Genomic DNA, 26,915 nt, shown 5'->3' with positions numbered 1-26,915 from the left:
CACCATTCTTTATCTGTGAATATAGACAGCGAGTGTCAATGAGATATTCAACTGTACAAAGCGTCATAGCTGAACCTGTCCTCACCTGCTGTCCACACATGCACGTTCAATGAGTAGGGCTCATTGATGTGGGACTTCTTGCTGATTGTTCCACTCCCTAGGTCACGAGTACTGAGGTCAGTTGTTATGGCCCCTTCACTGCCCTGGCTGAGCTTGGCTGACTCAAGCGCAGACCTGAGACTGTTTTGCTTGATTGTCTCAACTCCACATCAGGTAAGACACTTATGCTGAGAGCCACTGGGAGATCAGATATTTCTTGGCTGTCAGAGGAAGGAAAAATGTTGCTGGTAAACATTTGGACTAAGAATTCGGAGGTTTTGATTTGTTCCCATTCTGTTACTTGCTTCAGTTGGCCTGTAGGTGGTGCTATTAACTGAAAAATTCTGCAGTCAGTGGACTGCTAGACTCTTAGAAAACATGGAATAAGAAAAGGCCCTTGAGCCCATCAAACCCACTCCTTCCATAGACCATGAGTGCAGGATAATTACATACGAGGGAGCCCATCCAGCTCATCCGTCCAGAATGGCCCTAAAGTTTGGCACAGGCATGATGGGCTGAATGGCCTCCGTCTGTGCTGCATCATTCTATGATTCTATGAAAATCCACTCAAAGCAGCATCCAATCAGTTCTTAAATGATCCTAAGATTTTCGCTTCCATTCCATGTATTGATCAGTCTTCGTGCGGAGGATCTCCTGATATCAGTTCCAAATGCGCCCACTGCTATTTTAAACCTGTGGCCCATTGTCCTACTCTGACAGTTCAAAGCAATTTTCCAGGTTTTTCTTTTCCCATACCGTTTATAACCTCCTATGTCTCTTTAAGATCACTTCTCAGAGACTTCCTTTCAAGGATGGAAAGCCCAAGTTTCTCCTGTATTTTCATATCTCTGAGACCCCCCAAGACTGGGGGATCAAACCCCTGGCTCTTCTCCACACTTACCTGTAGTGCTGAATGTCTCCCTGCTTCTCAGTAAGAATAACTGGACGCAGAACTCAAGGGTGGTCTGATCAGAGAGCTGTACAGCTCGATCATGACTTCCTCAGACTTCCACGGTACTCTGACTATAGAGTTCTACATTCAATTAATTTTGTCGATGGCTGCTTTATATTGGTTGGACATTTGAGGTTCCAAGCCTACTAAGAATCCTAGGTCTTTTACAACTCGATTATTTAGCCGTCAAAATAAGAATCAAATTTTTATCTTTTCAAATGTAGGCTGAACTGACCTGCTATGGACTTCCAGCATTGTCAGTCTTTGTTTAAGGTCAGTTTGCACACCACAGATTAAAAATTGAACCTGGTACTTTTCCGGTCTCAAAAAGATCAAGAGTGTTTTTGATGCTGTGTAATTCATGTTTAATATCTCTCTCAGAGCCAGCCTTAAGTACTCATGAAACCTACTGCTAAAGGGGACCCTGGATGGTGATGTGGGTCACAGCCCGTGAATAAACGTTACAGTCTTGGAACTTCTCAAGGGCAATTAGGGATGGGCAATAAATGCTGGCCTTGCCAGCGACGCCCACATCCCATGAACGAATAAAAAAAATAGATTGTGTCATGCAGTTGGACAGTAGCATAATGGGTGATGCTTATATCAAGATCGCACATCGGCCTTTTGTCACGTTCCACCAACTGCTTCGTCTCATTTAAACACCTCACCCTCCGCCACCCCCCATCTTTTCACCACGCTATTCCCCGTCTATCATCCATGCCCCAGGCATCTTCTGATCAAATCTCCTCCCTTCTGTCCCACTTGGTGATTTTTTGCACCAAACTACCTCTCCTCCTACATGACAGTTTCAATTTTACTCGAGCTCCCTCTTTGCCTGACATCCTTCCTCTTCTTAACCCCTCACCAATCTCCACCTTCCATATCAACTCCCTCCTCCATGTGAATGGCCACCCTGTCACCCATGTCTGTCATACTGTCCCGGGGTGTTCAGTGGGGGGCGGTGGGGGGGGAGGCAGGCGGTGGGATAGGTATCAGAGCAGAAAGGGTAAGGTGGGTAAGTGACCCCATAACTAACCTCACTAGAGACCCCCAAAAATCCTATGGTAGCTCTGGCCTTTCTTGAACAAAAATACCCACCAAGAAATCTTTCATAACCATCTTCCAGTATGTATGCTACACTGGGCAGTGCCATTAAGTTCTTAGGAGGTGGTAAGTTTCATGAGTATTTAAAGCTGGCTCTGAGAGACATCTCAAAAATGAATTGCACAATATCAGATCCATTTTGATTTCCTTTTTAAGATCAGAATAATACCAGCTTCAATTTATGGTCTGTGGTAGCAAACTGATCTTAAACAAAGACTGCAAATCCCTGAAGGTCATAGCAAGTCAGTCTGCGTCTGTAAAGAGAAGTGATTCACTTTTTTGGGTATAACCCTTCATCATAGCTAAGGAATTGAGTTGTAAAAGACCTATGACTCGGCATCTCTTAAGTTCCAGAGAGGGTAGGAGAGGGGGAGGGGCAAGAGTTTACCTTACAATGTTTATCTAGATGGGTAAATTAACTCAGAATTTCAGGACTTCTTTCATTAATGATGAATTTTCACAATATTACAGCTAATAGGGATATGAGTTGAAGAATTGGTGTTGCAATGTTGTAGCCCTGCTTTCAGTCTGCACTTTATTCAACCGAAGCTACCTGTTCGAAACAAATCACCCATGTGATCCTATTTTCTGCTTACTGTAGAATACATATATTTTTATATATATTTTTAGGAAATATTTATTTATCCTATACAAAGTGGATTTATATAATTTATCTAGTTTTACAATTCTTTGGCCTCCTTATCTCAAGAGACAATGGGTAAGCGCCTGGAGGTGGTCAGTGGTTTGTGGAGCAGCGCCTGGAGTGGCTATAAAGGCCAATTCTAGAGTGACAGGCTCTTCCACAGGTGCTGCAGAAAAATTTGTTTGTCAGGGCTGTTACACAGTTGGCTCTCCCCTTGCGCTTCTGTCTTTGTTCCTGCCAACTGCTAAGTCTCTTCGACTCGCCACACTTTAGCCCCGCCTTTATGGCTGCCCGCTAGCTCTGGCGATCACTGGCAACTGACTCCCACGACTTGTGATCAATGTCACAGGACTTCATGTCGCGTTTGCAGACGTCTTTAAAGCGGAGACATGGACGGCCGGTAGGTCTGATACCAGTGGCAAGCTCGCTGTACACTGTGTCTTTGGGGATCCTGCCATCACCCATGTGGCTCACATGGCCAAGCCATCTCAAGCGCCGCTGACTCAGTAGTGTGTATAAGCTGGGGATGTTGGCCGCCTCGAGGACTTCTGTGTTGGAGATACGGTCCTGCCACCTGATGCCAAGTATTCTCCGGAGGCAGCGAGGATGGAATGAATTGAGACGTCGTTCTTGGCTGACATACGTTGTCCAGGCCTCACTGCCAGAGAGCAAGGTACTGAGGACACAGGCTTGATACACTTGGACTTTTGTGTTCCGTGTCAGTGCGCCATTTTCCCACACTCTCTTGGCCAGTCTGGACATAGCAGTGGAAGCCTTTCCCATGCGCTTGTTGATTTCTGCATCGAGAGACAGGTTACTGGTGATAGTTGAGCCTAGGTAGGTGAACTCTTGAACCACTTCCAGAGTGTGGTCACCGATATTGATGGATGGAGCATTTCTGACGTCCTGCCCCATGATGTTTGTTTTCTTGAGGCTGATGGTTAGGCCAAATTCATTGCAGGCAGCCGCAAACCTGTCGATGAGACTCTGCAGGCACTCTCCAGTGTGAGATGTTAAAGCAGCATCGTCAGCAAAGAGGAGTTCCCTGATGAGGACTTTCCGTACTTTGGATTTCACTCTTAGACGGGCAAGGTTGAACAACCTTGATCTTGTGTGGAGGAAAATTTCTTCTTCAGTATTAGTCATTAGATATATACACCACAAGACAGAACTGTAGTGGTCAGTACATGCAGGAAGACCAATATTATTTTATCTTTCTTTCCCCACCAAGACATGCTGACTTATTCAGCTTCTGACTGAGTTCAAGCCTGAATTCCCTGGAAGTTGAATTAAAATCGAGAAGTAGAATAATGCTTGAGGAAGTGAGTCAGAAAATTTTGGGAGAGTTTACACACACACATACACCAGGGGGAGAGGGAAAAGCAGAGTGGTATTAATTGGGAGTTTCACTATGAGGAACCAAGATGAGTGGGTTAGCTAGCATACTGCTCACTTGGCATGTGTATGCTTGTGGGGAACAGGAATGGAACTCCACTGTGATGTCATCCAGACTATGTTACGTGACCTTCTGTTTAGGTTCATGTGTGGAGCGATATTAATTTGGATGAGCTATCTTAGGGAACATGTTAGAAGCTATTATTAAAGAGGTGATAGCAGGGCATTTAGAAAAATTCAAGGTAATCAGGCAGAGTCAACATGGTTTTGTGAAAGGGAAATCATTTTTAACCAGTTTATTGGAGTTCTTTGAGGGAGTTACATGTGCTGTGGATAATGGGGAACCGGTGGATGTATTGTACTTCGATGTCCAGAAGGCATTTGATAAGGTGCCACTTCAAAGGTTATTGCAGAAAATAAAAGCTCATGGTGTAGGGGGTAACATATTGGCATGGATAGAAGATTGGCTAGCTAACAGGAAACAGAGAGTAGGCATAAATGGGTCATTTTCTGTTTGGCAAGATGTAACGAGTGGTGTGCCACAGGGATCTGTGCTGGGGCCTCAACTTTTTACAATTTATATAAATGACTTAGATGAAGGGACCGAAGGTATGGTTGCTAAATTTGCTGATGACACAAAGATAGGTAGGAAAGTAACTTGTGAAGGGGACTACAAAGGGATATAGATAGATTAAGTGAGATCTGGCAAATGGAGTATAATGTGAGAAAGTGTGAAATTGTCCACTTTGGCAGGAAGAATAAATAAAAAGCATATTATCTAAATGGTGAGCGATTGCAGAGCTCTGAGATGCAGAGGGATCTGGGTGTCCCAGTACATGAATTGCAAAAGGTTGGTATGCAGGTACAACACGTAATTAGGAAAGCTAATAGAATGTTATCGTTTATCACGAGGGGAATTGAACACAAAAGTAGGGAGGTTATGCTTCAGCTTTCAGGGCATTGGTGAGACCACATCTGGAGTACTGTGTACAGTATTGGTCTCCTTATTTCAGGAAGGATGTAAATGCGTTGGAGGCAATACAGAGAAGGTTTACTGGACTAATACCTGGAATGGACGGGCTGTCTTACGAGGAAAGATTGGACAGGGTAGGCTTGTATCTGCTGGAATTTAGAAGAGTAAGAGGCGACTTGATTGAAACATGTAAGATCCTGAGGGGACTTGACAGGGTGGATGTGGAAAGAATGTTTCGTGTTGTCGGAGAATCAAGAACTAGAGGGTCACTGTTTAAAAATAAGAGGTCGCCCATTTAAGACAGAGATGAGGAGAATTTTTTTCTCTCAGAGGATTGTGAGTTTTTGGAACTCTCTTCCTCAAAAGGCGGTGGAAGCAGAGTCTTTGAATATTTTTAAGGCAGAGGTAGAGGGCAATTAGGGATGTGCAATAAATGCTGGCCTGGCCAGTGACGCCTACATCCCATGAATGAATAAAAAAAAAAGATAGATTCTTGATAAGCAAGGGGGTGGAAGGTTATCGGGGTAGGTGGAAATGTGGAGTAATCAGTTCAGCCATGAACTTATTGAATGGTGGAGCAGGCTCGAAGGGCTGAGTGGCCCATTCCTGCTCCTAATTCGTATGTTTGTATGTTGTCAATACCCAGCCAGTGTCAGGGGTAGGATTTTCAACCCATTTAGCACTCGAAAAATAGATGCCAGGCTCCAAATGTTGTCTGGGGGTTTCTCGCACCCAATGTCCAAACAGGTGCATCCAGCACCACTTTGAGTTGGGCACATTTTAATTGCCCAAGACGCCAGCATGAAACTGGTGGATTCCTGATACTTATATGTGAATGAGGGTCTTTCCCTGGTTTCAGGACCCTACTGCCATTGTCAATTTCCTCAGCGCTGGATTCACCCACTCTAAAATCTGCCTACAAATTCCTGAGAAGAAACAGTCATGAGGGATGCTGGACCAGCCTTATTTGAAGAGATTCTCGGCAGCAAGTAGATAAGTACCTGGTGAGTCATTTTAGATTGCGACTGGGCACTTGTGCCTACATCAGGCTGTATTGGCTGCCACAGCTGGCTACACAATTTGTGGCAAGTTTTTTTTTGGAGCTGGGAGAAGATTTCTGTCCTGGGGCTTCTGCACAGCCTTCCTCTGGTTACATGAGTATGCTGCGCTTTCTGCCGTTATGGCTCATAGGCCAGCAGCAGTAAGCAAGAGTGCAGAGACCTGTAGCTACACCTTCGCTGTGACAGAATTATGCTGGTTGTTGCAGTTTGAACTGCAGCCCAGCCTCAAGTCACATACTCCATTGCCTGTGGCTCCTTAGGTGAGTGTGGCGGTGGCAAGGTAGTAATGTCACTAGACTAATAATCCAGGGCCCAGGCTAAGGCTCTGGGGATTTGGGTTTGAATTCCACCACAGCAGATGCTGAAATTTGAATTCAATTAATAAATCTGGAATTAAAAGCTAGTTTAATGGTGACCATAAAACCATTGTCGATTGTTGTAAAAACCCATCTGGTTCACTAATGTCCTTTAGGGAAGGAAATCTGCCGTCCTTACTTGGTCTGGCCTACATGTGACTCCAGACCCACAGAAATGTGGTTGACCCTTAAAATGGCCTGGAAAGCCACTCGCTACTCAGTTCAAGGACAATTAGGGATGGACAATAAATGCTGGCCCACATCCCACAAACGAATTTCAAAAAAAAAAATTCTATGCCTCAGCAAGGTCACACTGGGCTACAACAATTGGCATTATCAACCTAAGTCAATTTGCAATGCATGTTCACATCAAGCAGGCCACTGATGCACTCTTTACCAAAGCAAATGACTTCATCTCCTTCCCTATGGAGGCAGGGAGACAGGACTCTGGGATTAAGCAGGATCATTGGTTTCCCCTAGGTGTAGGGCATTAATGACTGCACCTCCATAAACTTGTGCGCTCCATATCAAGACCTTGGAGTATATATGAAGAGGAACAGCTTTCATTCATTGAGCGTACAGCTGCTGTGCAACTAAAGGCAGGTCAACACTTTGTTTCCTGCCAGTTGTCATGATGGTTTCATCCTGCGCCAGACCTCAGTCCTCCACTCTTTCCCACCCAGCTGGTGAATGTCTGGGCACAAGGTATTGCCTGAACACGTAGCTCATGACACTTGTCAGGAACCCATGCAGAGGTCACACAATCATAGCCACACCTCCACCAGCACTGTGATTGAGTGGACCATCAGTATCCCCGAAATAGAGGATCCACTGCTTAGATCAGTCTGGAGATATGGCGCAATGTAGGAATCAGAGAGACTCCAGATTCACTGTTGTCTGCTGCTCACTCCATCATGTTCTTCTGCAAAGTGGGTAACCCTCAGAGTCACCTGTGGGGGAGGATGTAGAGGTGGCACAGGAAGAAGAACAGCAGGACTCCAAGGATGGTCAAGAGCCACCAATCCTGCCTGTTGCCACACCTGTATCCCAGCAGGATATTAAGGAACACTTTGGCTGAATCATGCCTTCTACCATCACACCCAATCCTTCCACTCTACAGATGAATGCCCTAAATTTAACCAGCAGTCAGGGTAGCATAGCTTGGACAGTGCTTGAAAGAAGCCACGGGTTTGGGGCAGGGAGGGGAATAATAGTGAAAACAGTGGAAGGTGCAGAATATGCAAGTGGCAGTAGAAGGAGGTTCAGTGAAGTGTGCTGTTGTATTTGGAGAGAGTGAGGGGCAGCAGGGCAGAGAAGGCTTTTGAGTGTTGAGTCGATAAGTGATGCAGGGTTGAGGCTGGTAAGAGAGGTGTGAGTAGGGGTTTTACTTTAGCAGCTCTGGTCAAGTCATTGTATTTTTGGGGGTGTTGCTATCAGGTTTTTGGTGTAATGCTATGTGAGTATTCACCTGCTTAGTCACCTCTTCCCACTGTTGCCAGGCTATTTGCTTTGGCACCTTTTTTCTAGCTGGAACAGGACCCCCTTCAGCTAACCTCCTTGACTTTTTTTCATTCAAGTATTTATCCAAATGCTAACCACGCATTGTGTGAAAAAAAGTTTATCCTCATGTTGTCTCTGGCTCTTTTGCCAATCACCTTAAATTTGTGTCCTCTAGTTATCAATCCTTCAGACATTGGAAACAGTTTCTCTTTATTTACTCGATCTGAACCCTTCATGAATTTTATGGTATTGTCTGAAAATGGAAGCCCTCATATTGTCTTCAATTTTAAATTATCAACTACACAGCACAGGCAAAGGGCTTCTCCCCTTTAAGAGATCAAGGCTGCCTTTAAATGGCCTCACTCCCACCTGAATTCTCCCCCCCCCCCCACCCCACTCACCCGCCAATATTGCCCAATGAGCGAGCTGTCAAAAGCCGAGGAGCAGTGACAGCTCATCCATCACATGAACATAAGGCCACGGACCTAACAATGGCTCATGCCTCTTGCCCACATCATCCAGCAGGTGCTGTGGTTATCTCACCCACTTCAGGGTCTTCAACAAGGATCGTTGGGATAGGGCATTCCTTCATCAGGAAAACCCACAATTGCATACATCCCTTACTGGCACAGGGAGAACCAGGGGCCATAGTCTAAGGATAAGGGATTGGCCATTTGGACTGAGATGAGGAGAAATTGCTTCACTCATAAGGTTATGAATCATTGGACTTGTCTGTTTCAGAGAACTGTGGATGTTCAGTCATTGAGTATATTCAAGACTGAGACAGATAGATTTATGAATACTAAGGGAATTAAGGGATATGGGGATAGTGCACGAAGGTGAAGTTGAGGTAGATGATCAGCCATGATATTGAACGGCAGAGCAATTTCTAAGGGCCGAATGGCTGACCCCTACTCCTTTTTCTTATATTCTTGTGTTCTTATTAGCATAACCCCAAAAACCAAACCAACTACATCCCAAATGCATCTATATTTCTTTGGTTGACAGGGTAATGAGCCAAATGACTCATTGTTACCTGTTACCTGGGGAACTGGTCAAGCTATGGGTCCACCCACACCTGCCAGTCACAATTGTCAGACGCAGTGGGTTCATGGAACTGTATCGTATGATATTGGAAATTTTTTTTGTTTCCTTTTAAATGCAATTTTAATCTGGTTAGAACACACTTGCACACTTTACATTCACAGTGAATGCCGCCACGTACACTTGGGATGTTTACGACATTGAAAATTGACTTGGAGTGTAGTGGTGATGTTATTGCAATAGCTGCTGCGTTGTTCTCCAGTGAGGTTTGGTTGCATCACTAGAGCTTTGATGTGTATCTTATTCAGGTGGAATGCCAAATGACCAAATGCTTAGTGCATGACCTATTGCGTGCCAACCAAACGCTGGAAGTGAGCCAGAAATTGAGGATCTTGATTTACAAATAAAAAAATCTGATTCTGCCTCAGAGATGACATAATTTTCTCAGACTGCGTTATTGTGCATCATGTGTCAGCCGTGACTCAGTTACCTTTGAGTTGGCAGGGTTCCAGTCCCACTACAAATACCTGAGCACAAAATCTAGGCTGCCACTTCCAGTGTAGTACTGAGGGAATGCTGTACTGTTGGAGGTGCTATCCTTCAGATAAGACATTAAACTGTCTTCTGTCTCAGGTGGAACAGGTCCCAGACAGATTTATTTTGTGTCCATCTGTTCTACAATCTCTTCCTCGGCCAATATATGGAAGGTGGCAGTTGGCTCCAGGAACCAAAGGTAATGAGCTTGATGTTCTCTTGTGTAAAGACAGCGCTTTATAGCAGCCTTCTCTCCTGAACTGGCCCTCTTTCCTTGCATTCTACATCACTGCCAAGGTCTATATGGCTACCACTGTGCAGATCTTTGGGACACTTCTTTAAATGCCCAGTCACCCATTCTGACAATGCATCAGTGGTCCCACTGCCAGGAATTGGCAGCTGTGCAATGGTGGGCATCGTCTTGGTTCCAGGAGCCCACCATTCATACCTAATGAACCCCAATCCATACTTTGAGTCAGCCCATCACAATATGCACAAAAGCGAAAGTAAATGCTGTTTGATTTTTTTAAAATTCCAATCTTTCTACAGAATTTTAAATTTCCAAATAGAAAGGTCAATTGTTTGTGTCATCAGAGATTCTGATTGCTCTGAAACAATGTTCTTCTTAATCCACCCACATTCCCACAATTGAAAGATTGTTTTTTTTTTTCCTTTTCATCTGACTAAATCTCAAAAAGAGAAGCAATCAAGTTTGGTGTTGTAGCCACAACTTACTACACATCATGGTAAACCCCCAGAGAAATTCAAAGGATGTTAATTTTATCATTTTTGTTGCTTCTTCTTCTGTATATCAGTAATCATGTGATATAATCTGCCAAATTAAATCTTTATGTTCATTTTCCAAAGCTGTTGCTTCAAAACTGCTGCAATTATTAATAATAGAATGATCCTTGCATTTATATCGCAGTTTATCATGTCAAAAGAGCTTAAAGCATTTCACACAATGTTGAGGGAAAAGACAGTTTGCATGATGACCAGGCTAACTTTCATCCTTCATCCAATACCAAGATTAAAAGGCTATTCCTCTCATTTGCCATTTGTGGGAGATTGCCAAATGCAATTGGCTGCTGCATTTGCCTCCACAACTACATCTTCAAAAAAGTTATTAATTTTTAATAATACTGAAAGGAATGTGTGTAGATATGTAGTAAGAAGAGTATCAAAGAATATAGGGCAAAGTCAGATAAATGGAGTTGAGATGCAGATCAGTCATGATCTAATTGATTGGAAGAACAAACTTGAGCTGAATGGCACTTTACAGCCTTCTGAACTCAACATTGCATTTGACAATTTAAGATCATCACCTCTGCCCCCATTTTTTGTGGACAGCAGCTGTTACTGATGATTCTACTTTTCCCATTTACACCTCCTCTACATCCATTTTCTGTTTCTTTACTTGTCCCATTACCATCCCGCTTTGATTGCACCATCATCCCTTTTACATCTCTCCAGCCTTCTACGCCATCACAGACCTTCTCTTTTTTTACCCTCCCCTCTTCCCTATCCCTGCCTCTGTACTTGCTTAAAACCTGTTACATCTCTAACTTTTCCCAATTCTGATAAAAGGTGATCGACCTGAAACGTTAACTCTGCTTCTCTTTCCACAGATGCTGCCTGACCTGCTGAGTATTTCCAGTATTTTCTGTTTCTAATTTAAGCTGAATGGCCCTACTCCTGTTCATATGAAATTTCATTTTGTTTGCTGGTGAGAATTGTGCCCTATTTTGATGCAAGCAGTGTGACAAATCACCACAGCTTCTTACATTTTAATTTTCAGTCCTCCCCTCTCCTCTTCTGGAGACATGGGCTATGGACCCACATGTCTCAGCACTGTTCCAGTACTATATCCGAGTGACCAATCTTCACCTGTAAATCTAGAGCATCAATAAGCTATTTGTCCAGGAAAGGAATCAAAGCTGAGCCTACTCTTTTCGTCACCCAACATCCATACAGACACACACCAATTCAGAAGCAATATCTGCCCCTCCCTAGCCCAGGGACACTGTTGCGCAGTTGAGATCAGCTAACTCAGCTTGGCCAGAAACAGAACCTGGGACTCTCTGATCTGTACTCACTCAGTCATCATGGCACCTGTACCTGTTATCAATATCTGAGTTGCCACATATGCATCACTCTTGCCAATCACAAAGGTTACGCTAAATATTTCCCAGACATTAACAGCTCTGCACTTGGGGAAATCACATGTAACCCACATCCTTCCACAAATGGCATTTCTAATCTCCTTTTAACTTTAACAAGCTGGCAATAAGGATATCAAAAATTGCTTTTTAGGGAGGCCATCTTTACTTCTCAAAATACAAAGCTAAGAAGTCACAAAGGGAAAGTCACCTTTTACAGCACTGAATAAAAATTAGACAAGCGTATCTGGTGTGGATCAAAGACACACAGACCATAAAGGCCACAAGATCACTTGACAGTTTTTGCTGAGCTAGTTGAGGGCACAGAACACCCTACAGAACTGCAACTAGTAAGACTCAGTAATATAAAAGCGAAACACTGCAGATGCTGGAAATCTGAAATAAAAACAAGAAATGCTGGAACCACTCAGCAGGTCTGGCAGCATCTGTGGAAAGGGAAGCAGAGTTAACGTTTCGGGTCAGTTCCGAAGAAGGGTCACTGACCCGAAACGTTAACTCTGCTTCTCTCTCCACAGATGCTGCCAGACCTGCTGAGTGGTTCCAGCATTTCTTGTTTTTATTATAGTAAGACTCAGTACCTTTATAGCAGGAGTGAAGAAAAACTAAGGTAATAAGCTAAGGTAATAAATATCATCAATGCACAATATTTTTATTAAAAAACAACTCTTATGTTCACGGTGATATCTTGTTTTAGATTCCATCCTGTCCATGAATTTCATCATCAGACCAAATATTACCTGTATCTTATGTATTAATATATCGAAATAAAAGTCAACTGCAGTTGCCATTCTTGAAGTATTGTACAGTCAAGCTCACTTCCATCCAATGGGTTGAATGTCCCAATTGAGTACAAAAAAAAACTTCTCAAACTTACACCTGCCTATATTGGAACTTTACCACTGAGGGAACAAACTCACTGATTTAGTATAGATGAAAACCTTCTGAAATCTTAAACTATCATTGCCTGAATTGCCTGAATCAACTGAATTGCCTGGGTACATTGAAGATAAGTTTTACAATTCAATTCTTTGTTAATTTCTGCAATGAGAACAAGAAAATATGTCCTCGTATAGAGCATGGTTAGTGAAAATAAAATCAAAAAGAAGAGAACAAGGTTTCAGAAGAACTTCCAAACCTTAATTTGCAAAATAAACTGGAAAGGAATGTTTAATTGAATTTCAAATCTTCCTACCATGCAGCTCCAACCAATATACATTTTTTTAACAGGTTTCTGTAGAAAATGGTCAAAAGCATCGTTTAGTAACTTTCCAGGTACATATAAGATGGTAATTAATAAAAATCATGATTAGATGAAAAACAATCCGGTCCTTCATCTTCAACAGAAACATCCACTGGACTGTCAGAAATAGTAAATCAGAAGACCTGAACTCCCAGGCTTCTTTCCGAATGGTTTTATATATTAAAATCCACATTACTTTTCCCTTTGGATTCCTTTTTCTACTCCTTCCCATGGTGAGTACTCCCATTTTTTTGATTCCTTCCCAATCACTGAAGCTAGAGATTCCATTGCTTGTGTAATGAGTTCTTTTTATGTTGTCTGATGCAACATAAATGAGATGTGTGGAGTCCAGTTGGTTGAAGATCTCTAACAGATTTATTACAGCTAACCTAATATATACACTACAAAGCTAACTATTTATAGGACCTGCCTCTAGGTGTTACAGTTACAGAGTGACTCTGGCTCTGAGTCACATGGCTGCATCTTGGCACGTAGCTCATTAGCATACTAAGATCTCCGAGGGACATCACTCTTAAAGGCAATCACACAACATCCCCTTTCTTTCCAAAGATAAGCCTCGTATGCTAAAAGTAAAAATACACATAAAATTAAATAACATCAAAATTATTTACACATGGATAGAGATTGTGAAATTTAAAAATATAGCAGCTCAAAAGTCCATATATCGTCTCAGTGGTTTGACAACTCTTGCTCGGGGAATTTGCGTCTCAGCTGTTGCCGATTTTTCTGAAGTTTCTCCCTCTCTGCATTCAGTTTCTGTTGCTCTGCCTTCAGCCTGCTAACATACTGTGTTGCTTTTCTTAAGATGACCACTTTTGAGGCCTTATCATTCTTGGAAAGTTCCAGCACCTCATCTCGAAGAGCCAACAGACAATGCTTCAACTCATTCCTCCTCTGCCTCCTCAAGGCACTGCATGTCCATCGCCTCTCCTCATCCTCCACATCTGAAGGGCTTGGGCTCATGGTCAAGGACTTGTTTGGGGAAGAGTACGTGGCCTCATGGCGGTACCTGTCAGTTCTGGCTCGCGTGGTGCTGGCGGTTCTCTAGATAGCAGAAGTGAAGGTGTGGCGTAGTTGTGCTGTTGCTGAGTTTCCAGACTGCACCGTTTGATGCTGGTCAGAGTCTGCGAGAGGGTTCTGGTCCTTGGAGATTTCCCCTTGGCAATGCTCTCGTGGTTGTAGATGATGTTGAGGTGCTTACACGCTGGTAGTCCTGCCACTGCTGCTCTGCTCGCATCTACTAGGTAGAATGTTTGTAGTTTCCACGCTAACTTGCCATATCTGCATTGCATTGCCAGTGTGCCACTGCATGGGATGGGTTACCCATTGTATGCAGATAACTTGGCAGTTGTCAGTTGTATCATTGATTTCCAATGACTCCAGCACATATCTTTGAGTATTCGGACTGGTAGGATATTTGCACTAATGCCGGTGTATATTTGCCAGCTTTCTTTGGGCACATGATGTTAATTGTGGCGAAAGCTTCCAGTTATTTGACTTCATCAACATGATGTGTCAGGTTCACAATAAGGAACACCTGTTCATCTTTTGCCTGGGAATTGCTTCTCTCTGAGTCTTGTCTCAGGTCCGTTTCACAATGGACTTCATGTATCGGATTACATTTACGCAGGTCTCTGCTGCTTTCCTTGCCCCTTGCTTGTGTCCTACTGTGGCTTCTGGCTGCATCTTTGGAGCCAGATTTCCTGCATAGGTGGGTCCAGTGACCTTTTGCACCGCATGCCTTGCACAGGTCTTGAAATGCAGGACAACGTCGTGGTGAGTGGGACCAACCACACTTACCACACATCTTGCTTGCTCTTTTTGACCTGGTTGTCATGCCGATACTGTTGGCTGCAACTTTGCTTGCAGATGCTGTTGTCCAGCTACAATGGCTTCCTATTTCCTGCCATCTTCCAATAGTGCATCAATGCTGCGGCCTTTCTTTTTCCCCAAGAGGTCCTTCTGAAACGCTTCAATAGGTTTTGATACAATCACCAGCTCTATTACTCTGTCTGAAAGCTCAGCTTCTGAAAAATCGCATACAGTGCCCTTACTACAGCATCTACTGACAAACAGGTCTATTGATTCCTGTGGCGGTTGAATGTGGACATCAATTCCAGGCGATGAATTTGAAAATTCGCTCTTAATCTGAGCTGATCTTCCAGCATTTTCCCTATCTTTGTGGTATCTTTCTGGTCCTTGTCAGATAAGCCTGAGGTATTGATTCTGTGTAATCCCTCATTTCCAATTGCTATTAGTATTTTTACAGCTTGCTTTTCTGGTTCTACAATTATTTGATCTGTGCAGCATAACTGCATCCTTTGAAAAGTTGGCACTTGGATAGGATATCCATGGCCTTCCAGTTCATGCTGGGAAATTTGGTATCCATATTCCTGCTGTTCTTTTGCTTAAAACCTGCTTTAAGCCTTATTCTATGAGTCTGTGCTGTTTTCCCTTTAAAAACAACTCTCTTGGCTGCTTTGATGGACAGGAGCAGGTGTTTGCCAGTGCTTGTCTGTTTATCTAGCTTCCAGCACTCTTGTCTGTCTGTTTACACAGATGTGCAATAGGCATTTCAAGTGCTTTTTTCTGCTTCAGTTTGTTTATACAGCTGTTCAATAGGCAATTCTTCAGGCTTGGGTGGTTTTATGAGTTTTTAAAAACTCTGTCTGCGTGAATGAAAGCTTTTTGTGTTTACGTGGTTTGATGATTTTTTTTAAAGCTTTAGCTGCAAGCTGGAGGATTCCTGCATTTTTTGCTGTCGGACGCCTCCTGTAATGGCACCGACTTCAATCAGCCTGGGAGGGGAGTCTTTGAAAACAATCAATCAGCCTGAGATAGAGATTGGGTTTTCCCTGTTTTTTTCTTTTACTGAGCCTTTAAAAAAATCAACTTTGCAAGCATCTCAAAGCTTTCTTTCAACAGGGATTCCTGGACCATTGGGACAATGACTCACCCGATTGCAGTGATTGATTTGCAGCCTGTCGTTCAGCACTCTGTCTTCTACAGCTTGAGGTAGGTGTTTCTTTCTTTCGCTGTTTGGGCCAGTATTTTATTTTACTTTCTCCCTTTTAGCTGTAGGGAGGCAGTTTTTAAAGCAGTTTTCCCTGTGGCCTTCAATCTTAAATTCTGTCTTCTCACCACAGCTGCCACCATGATGGTTTTATATATTAAAACCCACATTACTTTTCCCTTTGGATTCCTTTTTCTACTCCTTCCCATGGTGAGTACTCCCATTTTTTTGATTCCTTCCCAATCACTGAAGCTAACATAAATGAGATGTGTGGAGACCAGGTGGTTGAAGATCTCTAACAGGTTTATTACAGCTAAACTAATATATACAGTACAGAGCTAACTATATACAGGACCAGCCTCTAGGCGTTACAGTTACAGAGTGACTCTGGCTCTGAGTCACATGACTGCATCCTGGCACATGGCTCATTAGCATACTAAGATCTTAAAGGAACATCACTCTCAAAGGCAATCACACAACAACTTGCACCCCCCAAATTGCTGCAGTGATGGCATAGCTCTCATTCTCTGGTCCCAAATCCAACCTTGGTCCCTTTCCTTTAATCCTTTGGACCATGACCATCTTTAACCCCACCCAGCCTCTTCTTTAAAATTCCTTTTTGGTGCCTCCTCTAAAGCTCCATGCTGATTTACCTCCAGTCTTCTCTCCTTTCTTATGCTCTCTAATGAGCATCTCCTCATCCTTGGTGGCTTCAACCTAGACAAACTCCCTAGTCTCCTCTCCTTCAATTCTTCTATCCTCTCTCAAGCTCACCCTTCACATTAACTCTCCACCCATACCCACAGTAATGGCCATCCTCTCAATCTTATCATCTTTCTTCTTCTTAATTCTAAGAGCTGGAAACTTGAATACACATGGGGCACAGTTGGTCTTGCTATTAATTGCCAGAGTTGCCAAACATTACTGTGTCTCAGTCTCTGGACTCAAAATCTCCTATTATTCCAAGATCATCCTGGAGGGAACCCATTCCAGCTTTGACCCCTTGTAGATTGCCTTCTCCTCCTCAAATCTCTGTTCCCCAACTCCTGTTCCTTCACATCCAACACCAAATGCAAGGACCTCATGGATTTTTTTGACAGTAAAATTAAGACTGTCCATGAAACTGTCTCTGCCCCTTCTTCTCCATTCCCTTCCCTCTTTCCTCGTCTCCCACCCAATCCAGCTCTGATCCTGATATTCTGCATTCATCCCCACTTTCCACATGCTTTCTCTAACTTTAGTCTTCCCTGGGACCTATTTCCTGCTCCCTTGATCCTCCTCCTTCAACTCCTCATTACTCAACATTCTCTCCCGCCCTTCATACTAGCTGCGATTGTTATTGCCGTCCTTTCCTCAGGCATCTTCCCTCTCCGTTTCAAAAACTGTTATCATCACCTCATCTTCAAACGTTCACCTTCAACCCATCTGTGTTGTCCAACTACCACCCCAGCTCTGACATCTCTTTCCTCTCTAACACCCTTAAATGTGTACACCCTCAGAGTTCCACACCCATCTAAAGCAAAGCAGCATTTGCTCATCGACCAATGGAAATAGCACTTTTTTTCCTAGTTTACCCCTCATAATTTGAAGACCTCTACCAGATTGCCTCTTAGCCTTCATGTGCTACAAAAAGGCCAATTTCTTTAGTCCCTCCCTATTTTTGTGTTTGAATTTTGATATTGTATCCCATATAACCAGTTGCAGATCATTCCTAGATAATGACAAGAGAATAGTCCCAACAATGGTCCCTGACGGAGACTGCAGTTACAATTATCTGACAATTATCCCTTAATCACTACCATAGTATAAGCATCTAAGGTGCACTTTTCCACTTTAAGTTCTGTAATGTTTTCAGAACTTCTCGCTTCTGTATAATTATCCTAATTGCCTCACCTCCATCCCTTCAATCCTTGAATTCCCACTAACACACTTTTCTAAGCCATTTTAATACATCCACCATCCTTTCATCACAAGATTTCCTTTTTACCTCTCTACCTTTAAGCTATTATTTTACTTATATGTTTGTAAAGACATTTACAACGTCTCTTTACATTACCTGACAGTCTTTCTTTGTACCTCCTCAGCTTTTCTAATCTGTTTTACTTTCTCACTAAATTTCCCATTGTGTTCTTGATTCATTTTGTGTTATTATTCCTGTATTCATAATGTTGCACTTTTTAAAGTCTTGTTTTAATTTCAAGTTCTCTACTTATCTAAAGAACTCCACCTTTTGTTGCACCTCCTTCACTCCTCGTGTGGACTTGCCGAGTTTGTACCCTAAGGGGTATTTATATAACACTTTCCATAGCCAGCAGGCATCTCAAAGTGTAGTCACTGTTGTAATGTAATCCGGCAGCAAATTTGCACACAGCAAGCTCCCACAAACAGCAATGTGATAAGGACCAGATAATCTGTTTTCGTGATGTTGACTAAGGGATAGATATTGACTAGGACACTGGGGAGAACTCCTCTCTTCTTTGAAATAGTGCCATGGGATTGTTTACATATACCTGAAAGCACAGCTGGGGCCTCTGTTTAATGTTTCATCTGAAAGACGGCATCTCCAACAGTGCAGCACACCTCAGTAGTACACTGAAGTGTCAGCCTTGATTTTTGTGTTCATGTTCTGGAATGGAACTCAAATCCATAACTGCGGCATTGAATGGGCAATATCGCATGGGCTGCCTGTTATATGCAGTGCCATCACAATCAATCGTACTCAAATATTTCCCATTGTTTGTGAACTATTTTATTTCTCAATTACCCACTCCAGCCATTTTATCTGGGCTTGTTTCATTTTTATTTAATTGAAATTAGCTTCTTCTCTGACATACCTTTGACTGTCCCTTCTTTGCAATTTTTATATGTTGAATCTATTCTCTTATTTTTCCTGGATTTCCCACTTACATTTTCTACTTTGTTTCATTTCCTTAAAATTGGATGCTATACTGCCTACTTTACTGGAAAATAGCTGACTAATCAGCACATCAGGCACTATATAGATGCAGCACATTTATCAGCTTTCAGACTAACCTCCTACACTTCCACTTGTCAATTTCCCCACAACAGAGCTGGTCAGCTACTAACAAGTGAAGATCTTCTCAATATGAATTCTATCATCGGTATGTATGTGTTTAACCTGTAAGGGCCGGGTTATTAATAATCGGCTATATTTTTTCCAAAAAAGAACTTTTATAAGTAGTATAGTGTCTGCTTCCTCATTGGCCTGGAGTGTGATGACGTGTAATATTGTGGTGCCAGAAAGAGATGAGGATACAGTTCCAGGCAAACGATGGGGAATGGGAGAAATAGCGTGGCAACAAGAGAGGGGCATCAACATAAGTAGAGGGGAGAGATGATGGGTAAGAGAGGGAGAAGATAAAGCCGAGAAAGGAAAATGTAAAACTCAGCCCAGACTTGCGACACGTTGCCTGCTGCGGACATCCCCGTTGATCTTGTAACCGCACTCTCGTCCTTGTCATCCCCAGCTCTCTTCATGCTGTTCTCTTGGCTGCAAAACAGTCTCTGGGCTGCTCCAACCTTGCCCTTGGAGATTTCGGGCGACCAGTTGCCGCCGGAGTTCCGGGACGGAGTGGAAAGAAACAAGAACTTTGCATTTCAAATCTGGAATAACATTCAAATGCTGCTGGAAATGCACGTGAGTAAAACAAGGGGGTCAATTTCAACTGCGTTCCTGTCACTTTCAAACCCTGGGTCGTTCAATGTATCACCTGTAAATTATTGAGTAACGAATGCAATATTGCAAAGATAAATTCCATTTTGGAATTGAGACTATCAAAAATGAAATATGCATTTTTTTTTCTTCTCTCGAAACGTTTGTAAACTATATTTCAACATTGCTGTTTGATTTAGGGAACATTTCTGCTCCGGACTGTAAATTTGGCCCGGTTTAAAATCGGGACTCAGTCCGGTGCAGTTTCTGATCAGGAGTCATTCGCTTACCCCAGTTATCCCCGACAGCGCTCAGTTACATCGTGTTGGGATTTTTGTTCATTTCAAATTAATGGCATTCGCTTAAAACTGCACCAAAGATCCTCTTTCCTGAAGTCACGTCAGTGCAAAGTTTTTCGATTCAGTAACGTTTAACTGCGCTGGTAAAATGTGCTGATGGATCGAAGACAGGTGAACTCTCATTTGGCTCTATCCGTTTGAAGTGGGCTTACTTCATAGCAATGAGGTCACGAAGGTTGCTTTGGTGTCGGTTGTGGGGAGCAAGTTCGTTTTGAGTTAGCTGATCTAAACTAGGGCCATTGTAAAGGTGCTTCCGAAGGTTTCACCAATGCTTGGGTAAGGACCAGGGTTCCTGCTTCTGTTTGCTTACCTACTGGTACCTAATAGAAAATTCACGTGCGTGGATGTCACTTAAGGGCAGCATCAGGCTGGTAGTGGTGTTCCTCAAAATTAAATAGCCACACGCAAATGACCACTTGTGGAGTTGTACCGTTTACAATGAGGAAATGTTGCTAAAAAAAAATCTTGATTTGGATTGTCTGCCTGTTTTCATTCAGTGGTGGGGAAATTGTAGAAGTTTACAGTGCAGAAGGAGGCTATTCGGCCCATTGTGCCCAGTGAGGCCAGCTGACAAGTAGCCATCCAGCCTAATCCCCCTTTCCAGCTCTTGGTCTGTAGCCTTGCAGGTTCAGGCACTCCACGTGCATATCCAAGTACCTTTTAAATGTTATGAGGGTTTCTGCCTCTACCACCCTTTCAGGCAGAGAGTTCCAGATCCCCATCACCATCTGGGTGAAAAATCTCCTCTCCAATCCCCTCCAAACCTCCTACCTCTCACTCTAAATCTATGAAATCAAGGAAATTTTTACTTGCTATCCTTTGGTTCAGTGAGACCCAATCAAAAGTTAGGGGACTACTTCAAGCAAACTCAGTTTGCTTACGTTGGCGACACTTTCCCTCCAAAATGTAATGCACGCTTGGAAAATGTTTGAAATTTCCACTTAATGAGCTATCCATAAGATATTGTCGAATTGCAGGGGCTGTGAATCTATATAGGAACCACATGCCACATTCCAGGAGAACAGAATTAATACCATTTGATAAATGTCAACACCATTGTTTGCTGAGCACTTCCTATGCTGAAGTTATTGGGGACTATTGGGAAACATTCACAGAAATTAAGCCTAAGATAACTGTACTCCAATTTCAGTGTAGTGGTCCCATTTGCATTTAAAATACCTGCCGGGTACCTCCACTGGTGTCCAAAGCAGCTTTATTACATGTTTTGGACAAACATTGCAACTGGCTTCATATCTACTTCTGGTAGTGAAAATTAAGTTGTAAGGCTATCACTCATGCAAGGGTATGGATTTTTATTTTATTTTAGAGATACAGCACTGAAACAGGCCCTTCGACCCACCAAGTCTGTGCTGACCAACAACCACCCATTTATACTAATCCTGCAGTAATCCCATATTCCCTACCACCTACCTACACTAGGGGCAATTTATAATGGCCAATTTACCTATCAACCTGCAAGGCTTTGGCTTTGGGAGGAAACTGGAGTACCCAGCGAAAACCCACGTGGTCACAGGGAGAACTTGCAAACTCCACACAGGCAGTACCCAGAATTGAACCCGGGTCCCTGGAGCTGTGAGGCTGCGGTGCTAACCACTGCGCCACTGTGTTGCCCATGTGTGTTAGCACTCCACCAGCACTTCCCTCATCATTGTGGCCATTTCATGTGGATGCTTGGCCAGCATCAATGGACTATATAACTTCTTGAAGCTAATGCTGACACCAGTCAATGTTCACACACAGCAATGGGTCACTGGCTAGTGGTCAGAAGCAAGTAACCCTGGGTGATTTCCCTTCCCTCCCAGCCTAGGAAACTGAGAGCAATTGTAGCATCCCAGGCCTGATCGGCTACCTCACTGTAGACCAGCGAGGGAAACGGAGATGATCGTGGTCTCTATAGTTCAGTTTCAAAACATGTTGCGTTTGCCTGCAGAACCCAGTGAGTTCCTTCCCAATGAGATGGCAGCTTAATATTAGAACCTCTTAAGTAGCAGTAATTGTACCGTCACTTCCATAACACTGTGGATCCAAATCATAACCTCGGCATTTGCAGAAGCCAGAGTGAATGAGCTGAACATGTGAACACTGGAATGACTGCGGTGCCAATATTTCAGATAAATTGGGTTAATCAAAGTTTTATTGGGAGTGAGTCCCACTCAAGACAGCCCCATTGAGCAGAGGCGAGCGTTCTGGTCTCGGAATACTGGGCTGCAGCATACTCCTGTTTGACGGGAGTGCAGTGCAACCCCCCTCCTCACCCTCCCCCAACCCCCCTCCTCACCCTCCCCCAACCCCTCTCCTCACCTCCCCCCCCCCTACCCTCACCCCATTCTACCATCCACCTCTTCCTCCTCGCACCCAGCTAGTTCTCCTGGTAGCAAATTGTGAGTCAGGCTAACAACCTGTCCATATAAAAAGGGACTTTATTATAAAAATACTCAAGAGCAGATGTTCTGGATGTAAAGCTAGTTAGGAAATGGGTTTTGCCCCATGCATAAGAGCAGTAGTCGATTTTGTAGCTGACTTGCCTTTTCTTTCCGGCCACAGAGACTCGAGTATCCATACTTGTACGAAGATCAACTGGGCTTGCTGGCAGAATCCCAAAACTTAATGTCAGTTCAAATAAGCAGGTGTACCTTGACTGAATTCCAGCTGGTGAGTAGTATTCAAGTGTTATATTTGTCAGGGTGGAGGAATTGAGGTATCAGTGCTATAAACCAATAAATAGCTTGTGCTTATTTGATCTGATTTCTGTTCAACTGCTTGAGACCACTCAAGCATAAATATTTCAGTGTATAAATATTGGTGCAATGTGATATTTGAAAGGGGTGAGTTGGAATCTACCTTGTTGCAAGAGGAAAATAGACAACACACAATCAACAATGTAATAGGAAATCCACCAGTTTTGGTAAATGAAGTAGATCTGGGTCCAAAGCAGTGTTCACAGCTTGACTTCTAGCTCTTTCGAAGATCATTAACGAACAGACTCTGCATTTGTTCTACTTCATGCAATACAGCTTGCTCTGACAAAGAGTGAGCACATACACAATGGGCCAAATGGCTTTCTTCTGTGCTGTAAGCATTTTGTTTTTATTTTTTATTCATTCACAGGATGTGGTTATCACTGGCAATGCCAGCATTTATTGCCCATCCCTAATTGCCCTTGAGAAGGTGGTGGTGAGCCATCTTCCCGAATACAACTGAGTGGCTTGTCTGGCCATTACAGAGGGCAGATCAGAGTCAACCACATTGCTTTTGATCTAGAGTTACATATCGGCCAGGCCAGCCAACAACGGCAGATTTCCTTCCCTGAGCATAGGAACAGGAATGGGCCTTTTAGCCCCTTGAGCCTGTTCTGCCATTTAATGAGCTCAAGGCTGATCTGTGAGCTAACTCCATATACCCACCTATGCCCCATATCCCTCAATACCTTTGGTTAACAAAAATCTATCAATCTCAACTTAAAATTAATAATTGGTCTCGCATTTTTGGATGCGAGTTCCAAATTTCTACCACCCTTTGTGTGTAGAAGTGTTTTCTAATTTCATGCTTGAAAGGCCTAGCTATAAGTTTTAGACTTTGACTCCCAGTCTTAGGCTTCCCAACCAGTGGAAATAGTTTCTCTCTATCTACCCTATTGGATCTCCTTAATATTGCGAACTTTCATCAAATCACCCCTTAACCTTTTAAACTCCAGGGATTACAATCCTCGTTTGTGTAATCTCTCCTCGGAATTTAACCCTTGGAGTCCAGGTATCATTCTGGTAAATCTACATTACGCTCCCTCCAAGGCCAGTGGTGCCCAGCATTGCTCACAGTATTCCCAGGTGGTCTAACCAGGGCTTTGTACAGCTGAAGCCTGACTTCCACCTGATAGTATTTGAAGGACATTTATGAACCAGATGGGTTTTTATGACAATCCAGTAGTTTCATAGTCACCATTACTAATACTAGATTTTATTTCAGATTTATTTAATTAAATGTAAATGCCCCATCCACCATGGATTACAGTAATATAACCATTGTTTTACTGTACCCAGCTGTGGCTCTCTATAGCTTTATGGAATATACACTTTGAGAGTATTGCTAGAATAAAATGTAATTAAACTCCCAACAAGGAGGTGCAAGGCTGGGCGCCTGCACAGTTTGTTATAGAGTAGCGTCGATAGCGGTCTGACAGCAGGACACCCACAGGCCCACCTTGATCAGGGATCCTGTACACTAATGGGTACCCATGATTTGAAAAATAATTCCATACAAAATCAATGACAATATGTTAACTTTTGCTCCAGGAAACTTGCCTGCTTAATGTGACAGCTGTGCTACAACACTACCACAGTTACCTAACATCACACATTGAGAGAAATCATTTGGGGAAAAAGTCGCAGAAAGTGGAAGACCTACGCTTGGATCTCAACAATCTCAAACTGAACATTGAGGAGCTAGTGAGTACATTTTTGTGCTTCCTTTAAATTCCATCCATTGGATCAAACTTAATTCGCGCATTCAGAGACCTTATCTTCTTCCCACTGTTACAAGCCAGTAAATATAGCATAGTTCATGTCAGATACCTCACATCAAGCATGTAGGAATATGCTGAAATGTCCAGTTGGTGTCATAAATGTAAGAAAAAAGCTTTAGTGGTTTGTTGGCATTATCAAAAGTTGGCGATGTGTTACCGCCTACATCTACACTCTTGTGTGTACTATTTGACATAATGTGTATAAAAATACTCATAAGCTTCTTGAAAAGTTCAACAGGAAACTGACCAACAGCACTTGTGATTCGTTATCAGGTGATTCAAACTGGTGACAATTGGGTAACCGGTGAAAGGTCACATATGTTGACCTGAGATTCTATTTCTGAAGTTGATCAATCCTCCTGTGCATTTGTTAGCATTTATTTCATTAATTTCAGTGTAAGGAAAATCAACTGTGCTCTGTTAATGTCCAGGTGATGCTTAAACCCTAAACAGTACAGATCAAAATCTACTCCAAGATCTTCCAGCATGCACAAAAGTCAATTTAAAGACTCACAGTTTGAACTGAAATACTTAATCTCTTTAATGTTTTTGGAAGCACTCAGCAAATATTAACTATCTTCATATCCTGGTAGATAATGGCCTGCAGCAGCTCTGTTTGCTTTGCATTTTCTCCTTAGGAAGACTGTTTTCACACATGTCCACAGCTAGAAATTACATAGCCATTTGTCAAAATTACATTTATTAATGTTTTGAACATGTTGCTTTGCCATCAAAGCACATTTGTCTCCCATTTTACATCTAATTTTAAAAAAAGACGTCTATTTATATAATGCCCAAAGCACATTACAACCAATGAAGTACTTTTTGAAGTGTAGGAAATGCGACAGCCAATTTGTGCACAGCAAGCTCCCCCAAACTGCAATGTGATAGTAACCAGACAATCTTTTTCTGTGACGTTGATTGAGGGATACATATTGGCCAGGACACTAGGAATAACTCCCCTACTCTTCTTTGAAATAATGCCTTGGGATCTTTACATTCACCTCAGAGCGTAGGTTGGGCCCCAGTTTAACATCTCATCCAAAAGACGGCACCTCCAGCAGTGCAGCAGTATCTCAGTACTGCACTGGAGTATCAGCCTTGAATTTTGTGCTGGAGTGGGACTTGAACACATCACTTTCTGACTCAGAGACAAGTCTGCTACCAACTGAGCCTCAGCTGACACAAGCCTGTCTAAAATAATATATTTTAAATTCCTGTTCTTATTGGAAACATCTTTTTACTGCCAGGTTCTGAAAATACTACGATTCAGTAAGAGATCAAAATAATTGACCTGAATTTTTTTTTTAATGTAACAGATGCATTTATTAGATGTCACCCCAGCACCAACTAGAATTGAACTGAAAGAGCTGAACTTTGGGAATGACTTTCTGGAACAAGTGGCTGTGCGGCGTTTACTGAAAAAACTGAAAAAGTTAATGGAAAATATTTTCCGTGTTTTTAATTTTGTTTTAGCTAGAATGTAATATGTTTAAATAATGATGACAGGTGAGGCAAATGCATATCACACTAGGTAAAACTCATCGTTGATGTGTGATAAAAAACAGACATATGCACTTTGAAATTAATTATCAGATAGAGGACTTCCTCTGACCAATATTTGCTAGAACATCCTAAATATATTATTTATAGGCACAGAGGAAACCTTTACTTCCTCTAATTTTAAGTTATACAATAAGAAAATAATACAAGAAATATTTAAGTAGTGGGAAATATCTCAGGGACATCTTAAGGTGGGTGCTTAAAAAATGCAGGGCTGGGAATGAGATGGGAGGGATTCAAGGACAGGGGTGGGAATGGGAAGAAACTACAGTAAGGGAGGGATGAGAACATGTAGGAAGGGTACAAAACTGCCAGTTTACCAGTGAAAATTAAAGATTGACTGCCAAATATCAGAGGAAACCACAAGGCTGAATTTCCTCAGTAAGTTGTCAACTTAGATTTATGTGTTCAAGTCCTTGAGTGGGGCTTGAACCCATAATTTTCTGACTCATAGGTAAAAGCACTGAAAACAAATTTGGCTCTCCTTACTGTCCAGTTTTCAAACTTGAATATCCATCCAAATAATCTCCAACGCTTCCCTGCAAAGGAATCTTCCTTGACTTTTGACAGTGACTCAAGGTCTGACTCAACTGTCAAAAATGGAGAGAAAAATTGCTTGTGACTCTATGCCAAGTTGCATAACATTTGATTTCACTCATGGAACC

The 26,915-nt window shown here is 42.6% G+C and overlaps 1 protein-coding gene across 2 annotated transcripts; it reads left to right on the top strand.

Annotated features, from left to right (window-relative positions):
* Positions 1–16,046: 16,046 nt before the first annotated feature.
* On the top strand, positions 16,047–26,335 carry LOC137347952 (uncharacterized). Of its 2 annotated transcripts, none has more exons than XM_068013013.1 (5): positions 16,047–16,117; positions 19,604–19,773; positions 22,713–22,820; positions 24,458–24,610; positions 26,007–26,335. In XM_068013013.1, exons 2-5 carry the CDS (start codon positions 19,612–19,614, stop codon positions 26,172–26,174), a joined length of 591 nt encoding a protein of 196 aa, XP_067869114.1. In that variant the 5' UTR covers positions 16,047–16,117; positions 19,604–19,611; the 3' UTR covers positions 26,175–26,335. The 2 variants fall into 2 exon arrangements, with proteins under 2 accessions (XP_067869114.1, XP_067869113.1); XM_068013012.1 differs by lacking the exon at positions 16,047–16,117 and adding an exon at positions 19,158–19,237.
* Positions 26,336–26,915: the final 580 nt, after the last annotated feature.

This window comes from Heterodontus francisci, chromosome 33 (genome assembly GCF_036365525.1).
Source record: "Heterodontus francisci isolate sHetFra1 chromosome 33, sHetFra1.hap1, whole genome shotgun sequence".
In the NCBI taxonomy this organism is placed as follows: Eukaryota; Metazoa; Chordata; class Chondrichthyes; order Heterodontiformes; family Heterodontidae; genus Heterodontus; species Heterodontus francisci.
This window is presented reverse-complemented; position numbering and strand designations above follow the sequence as displayed.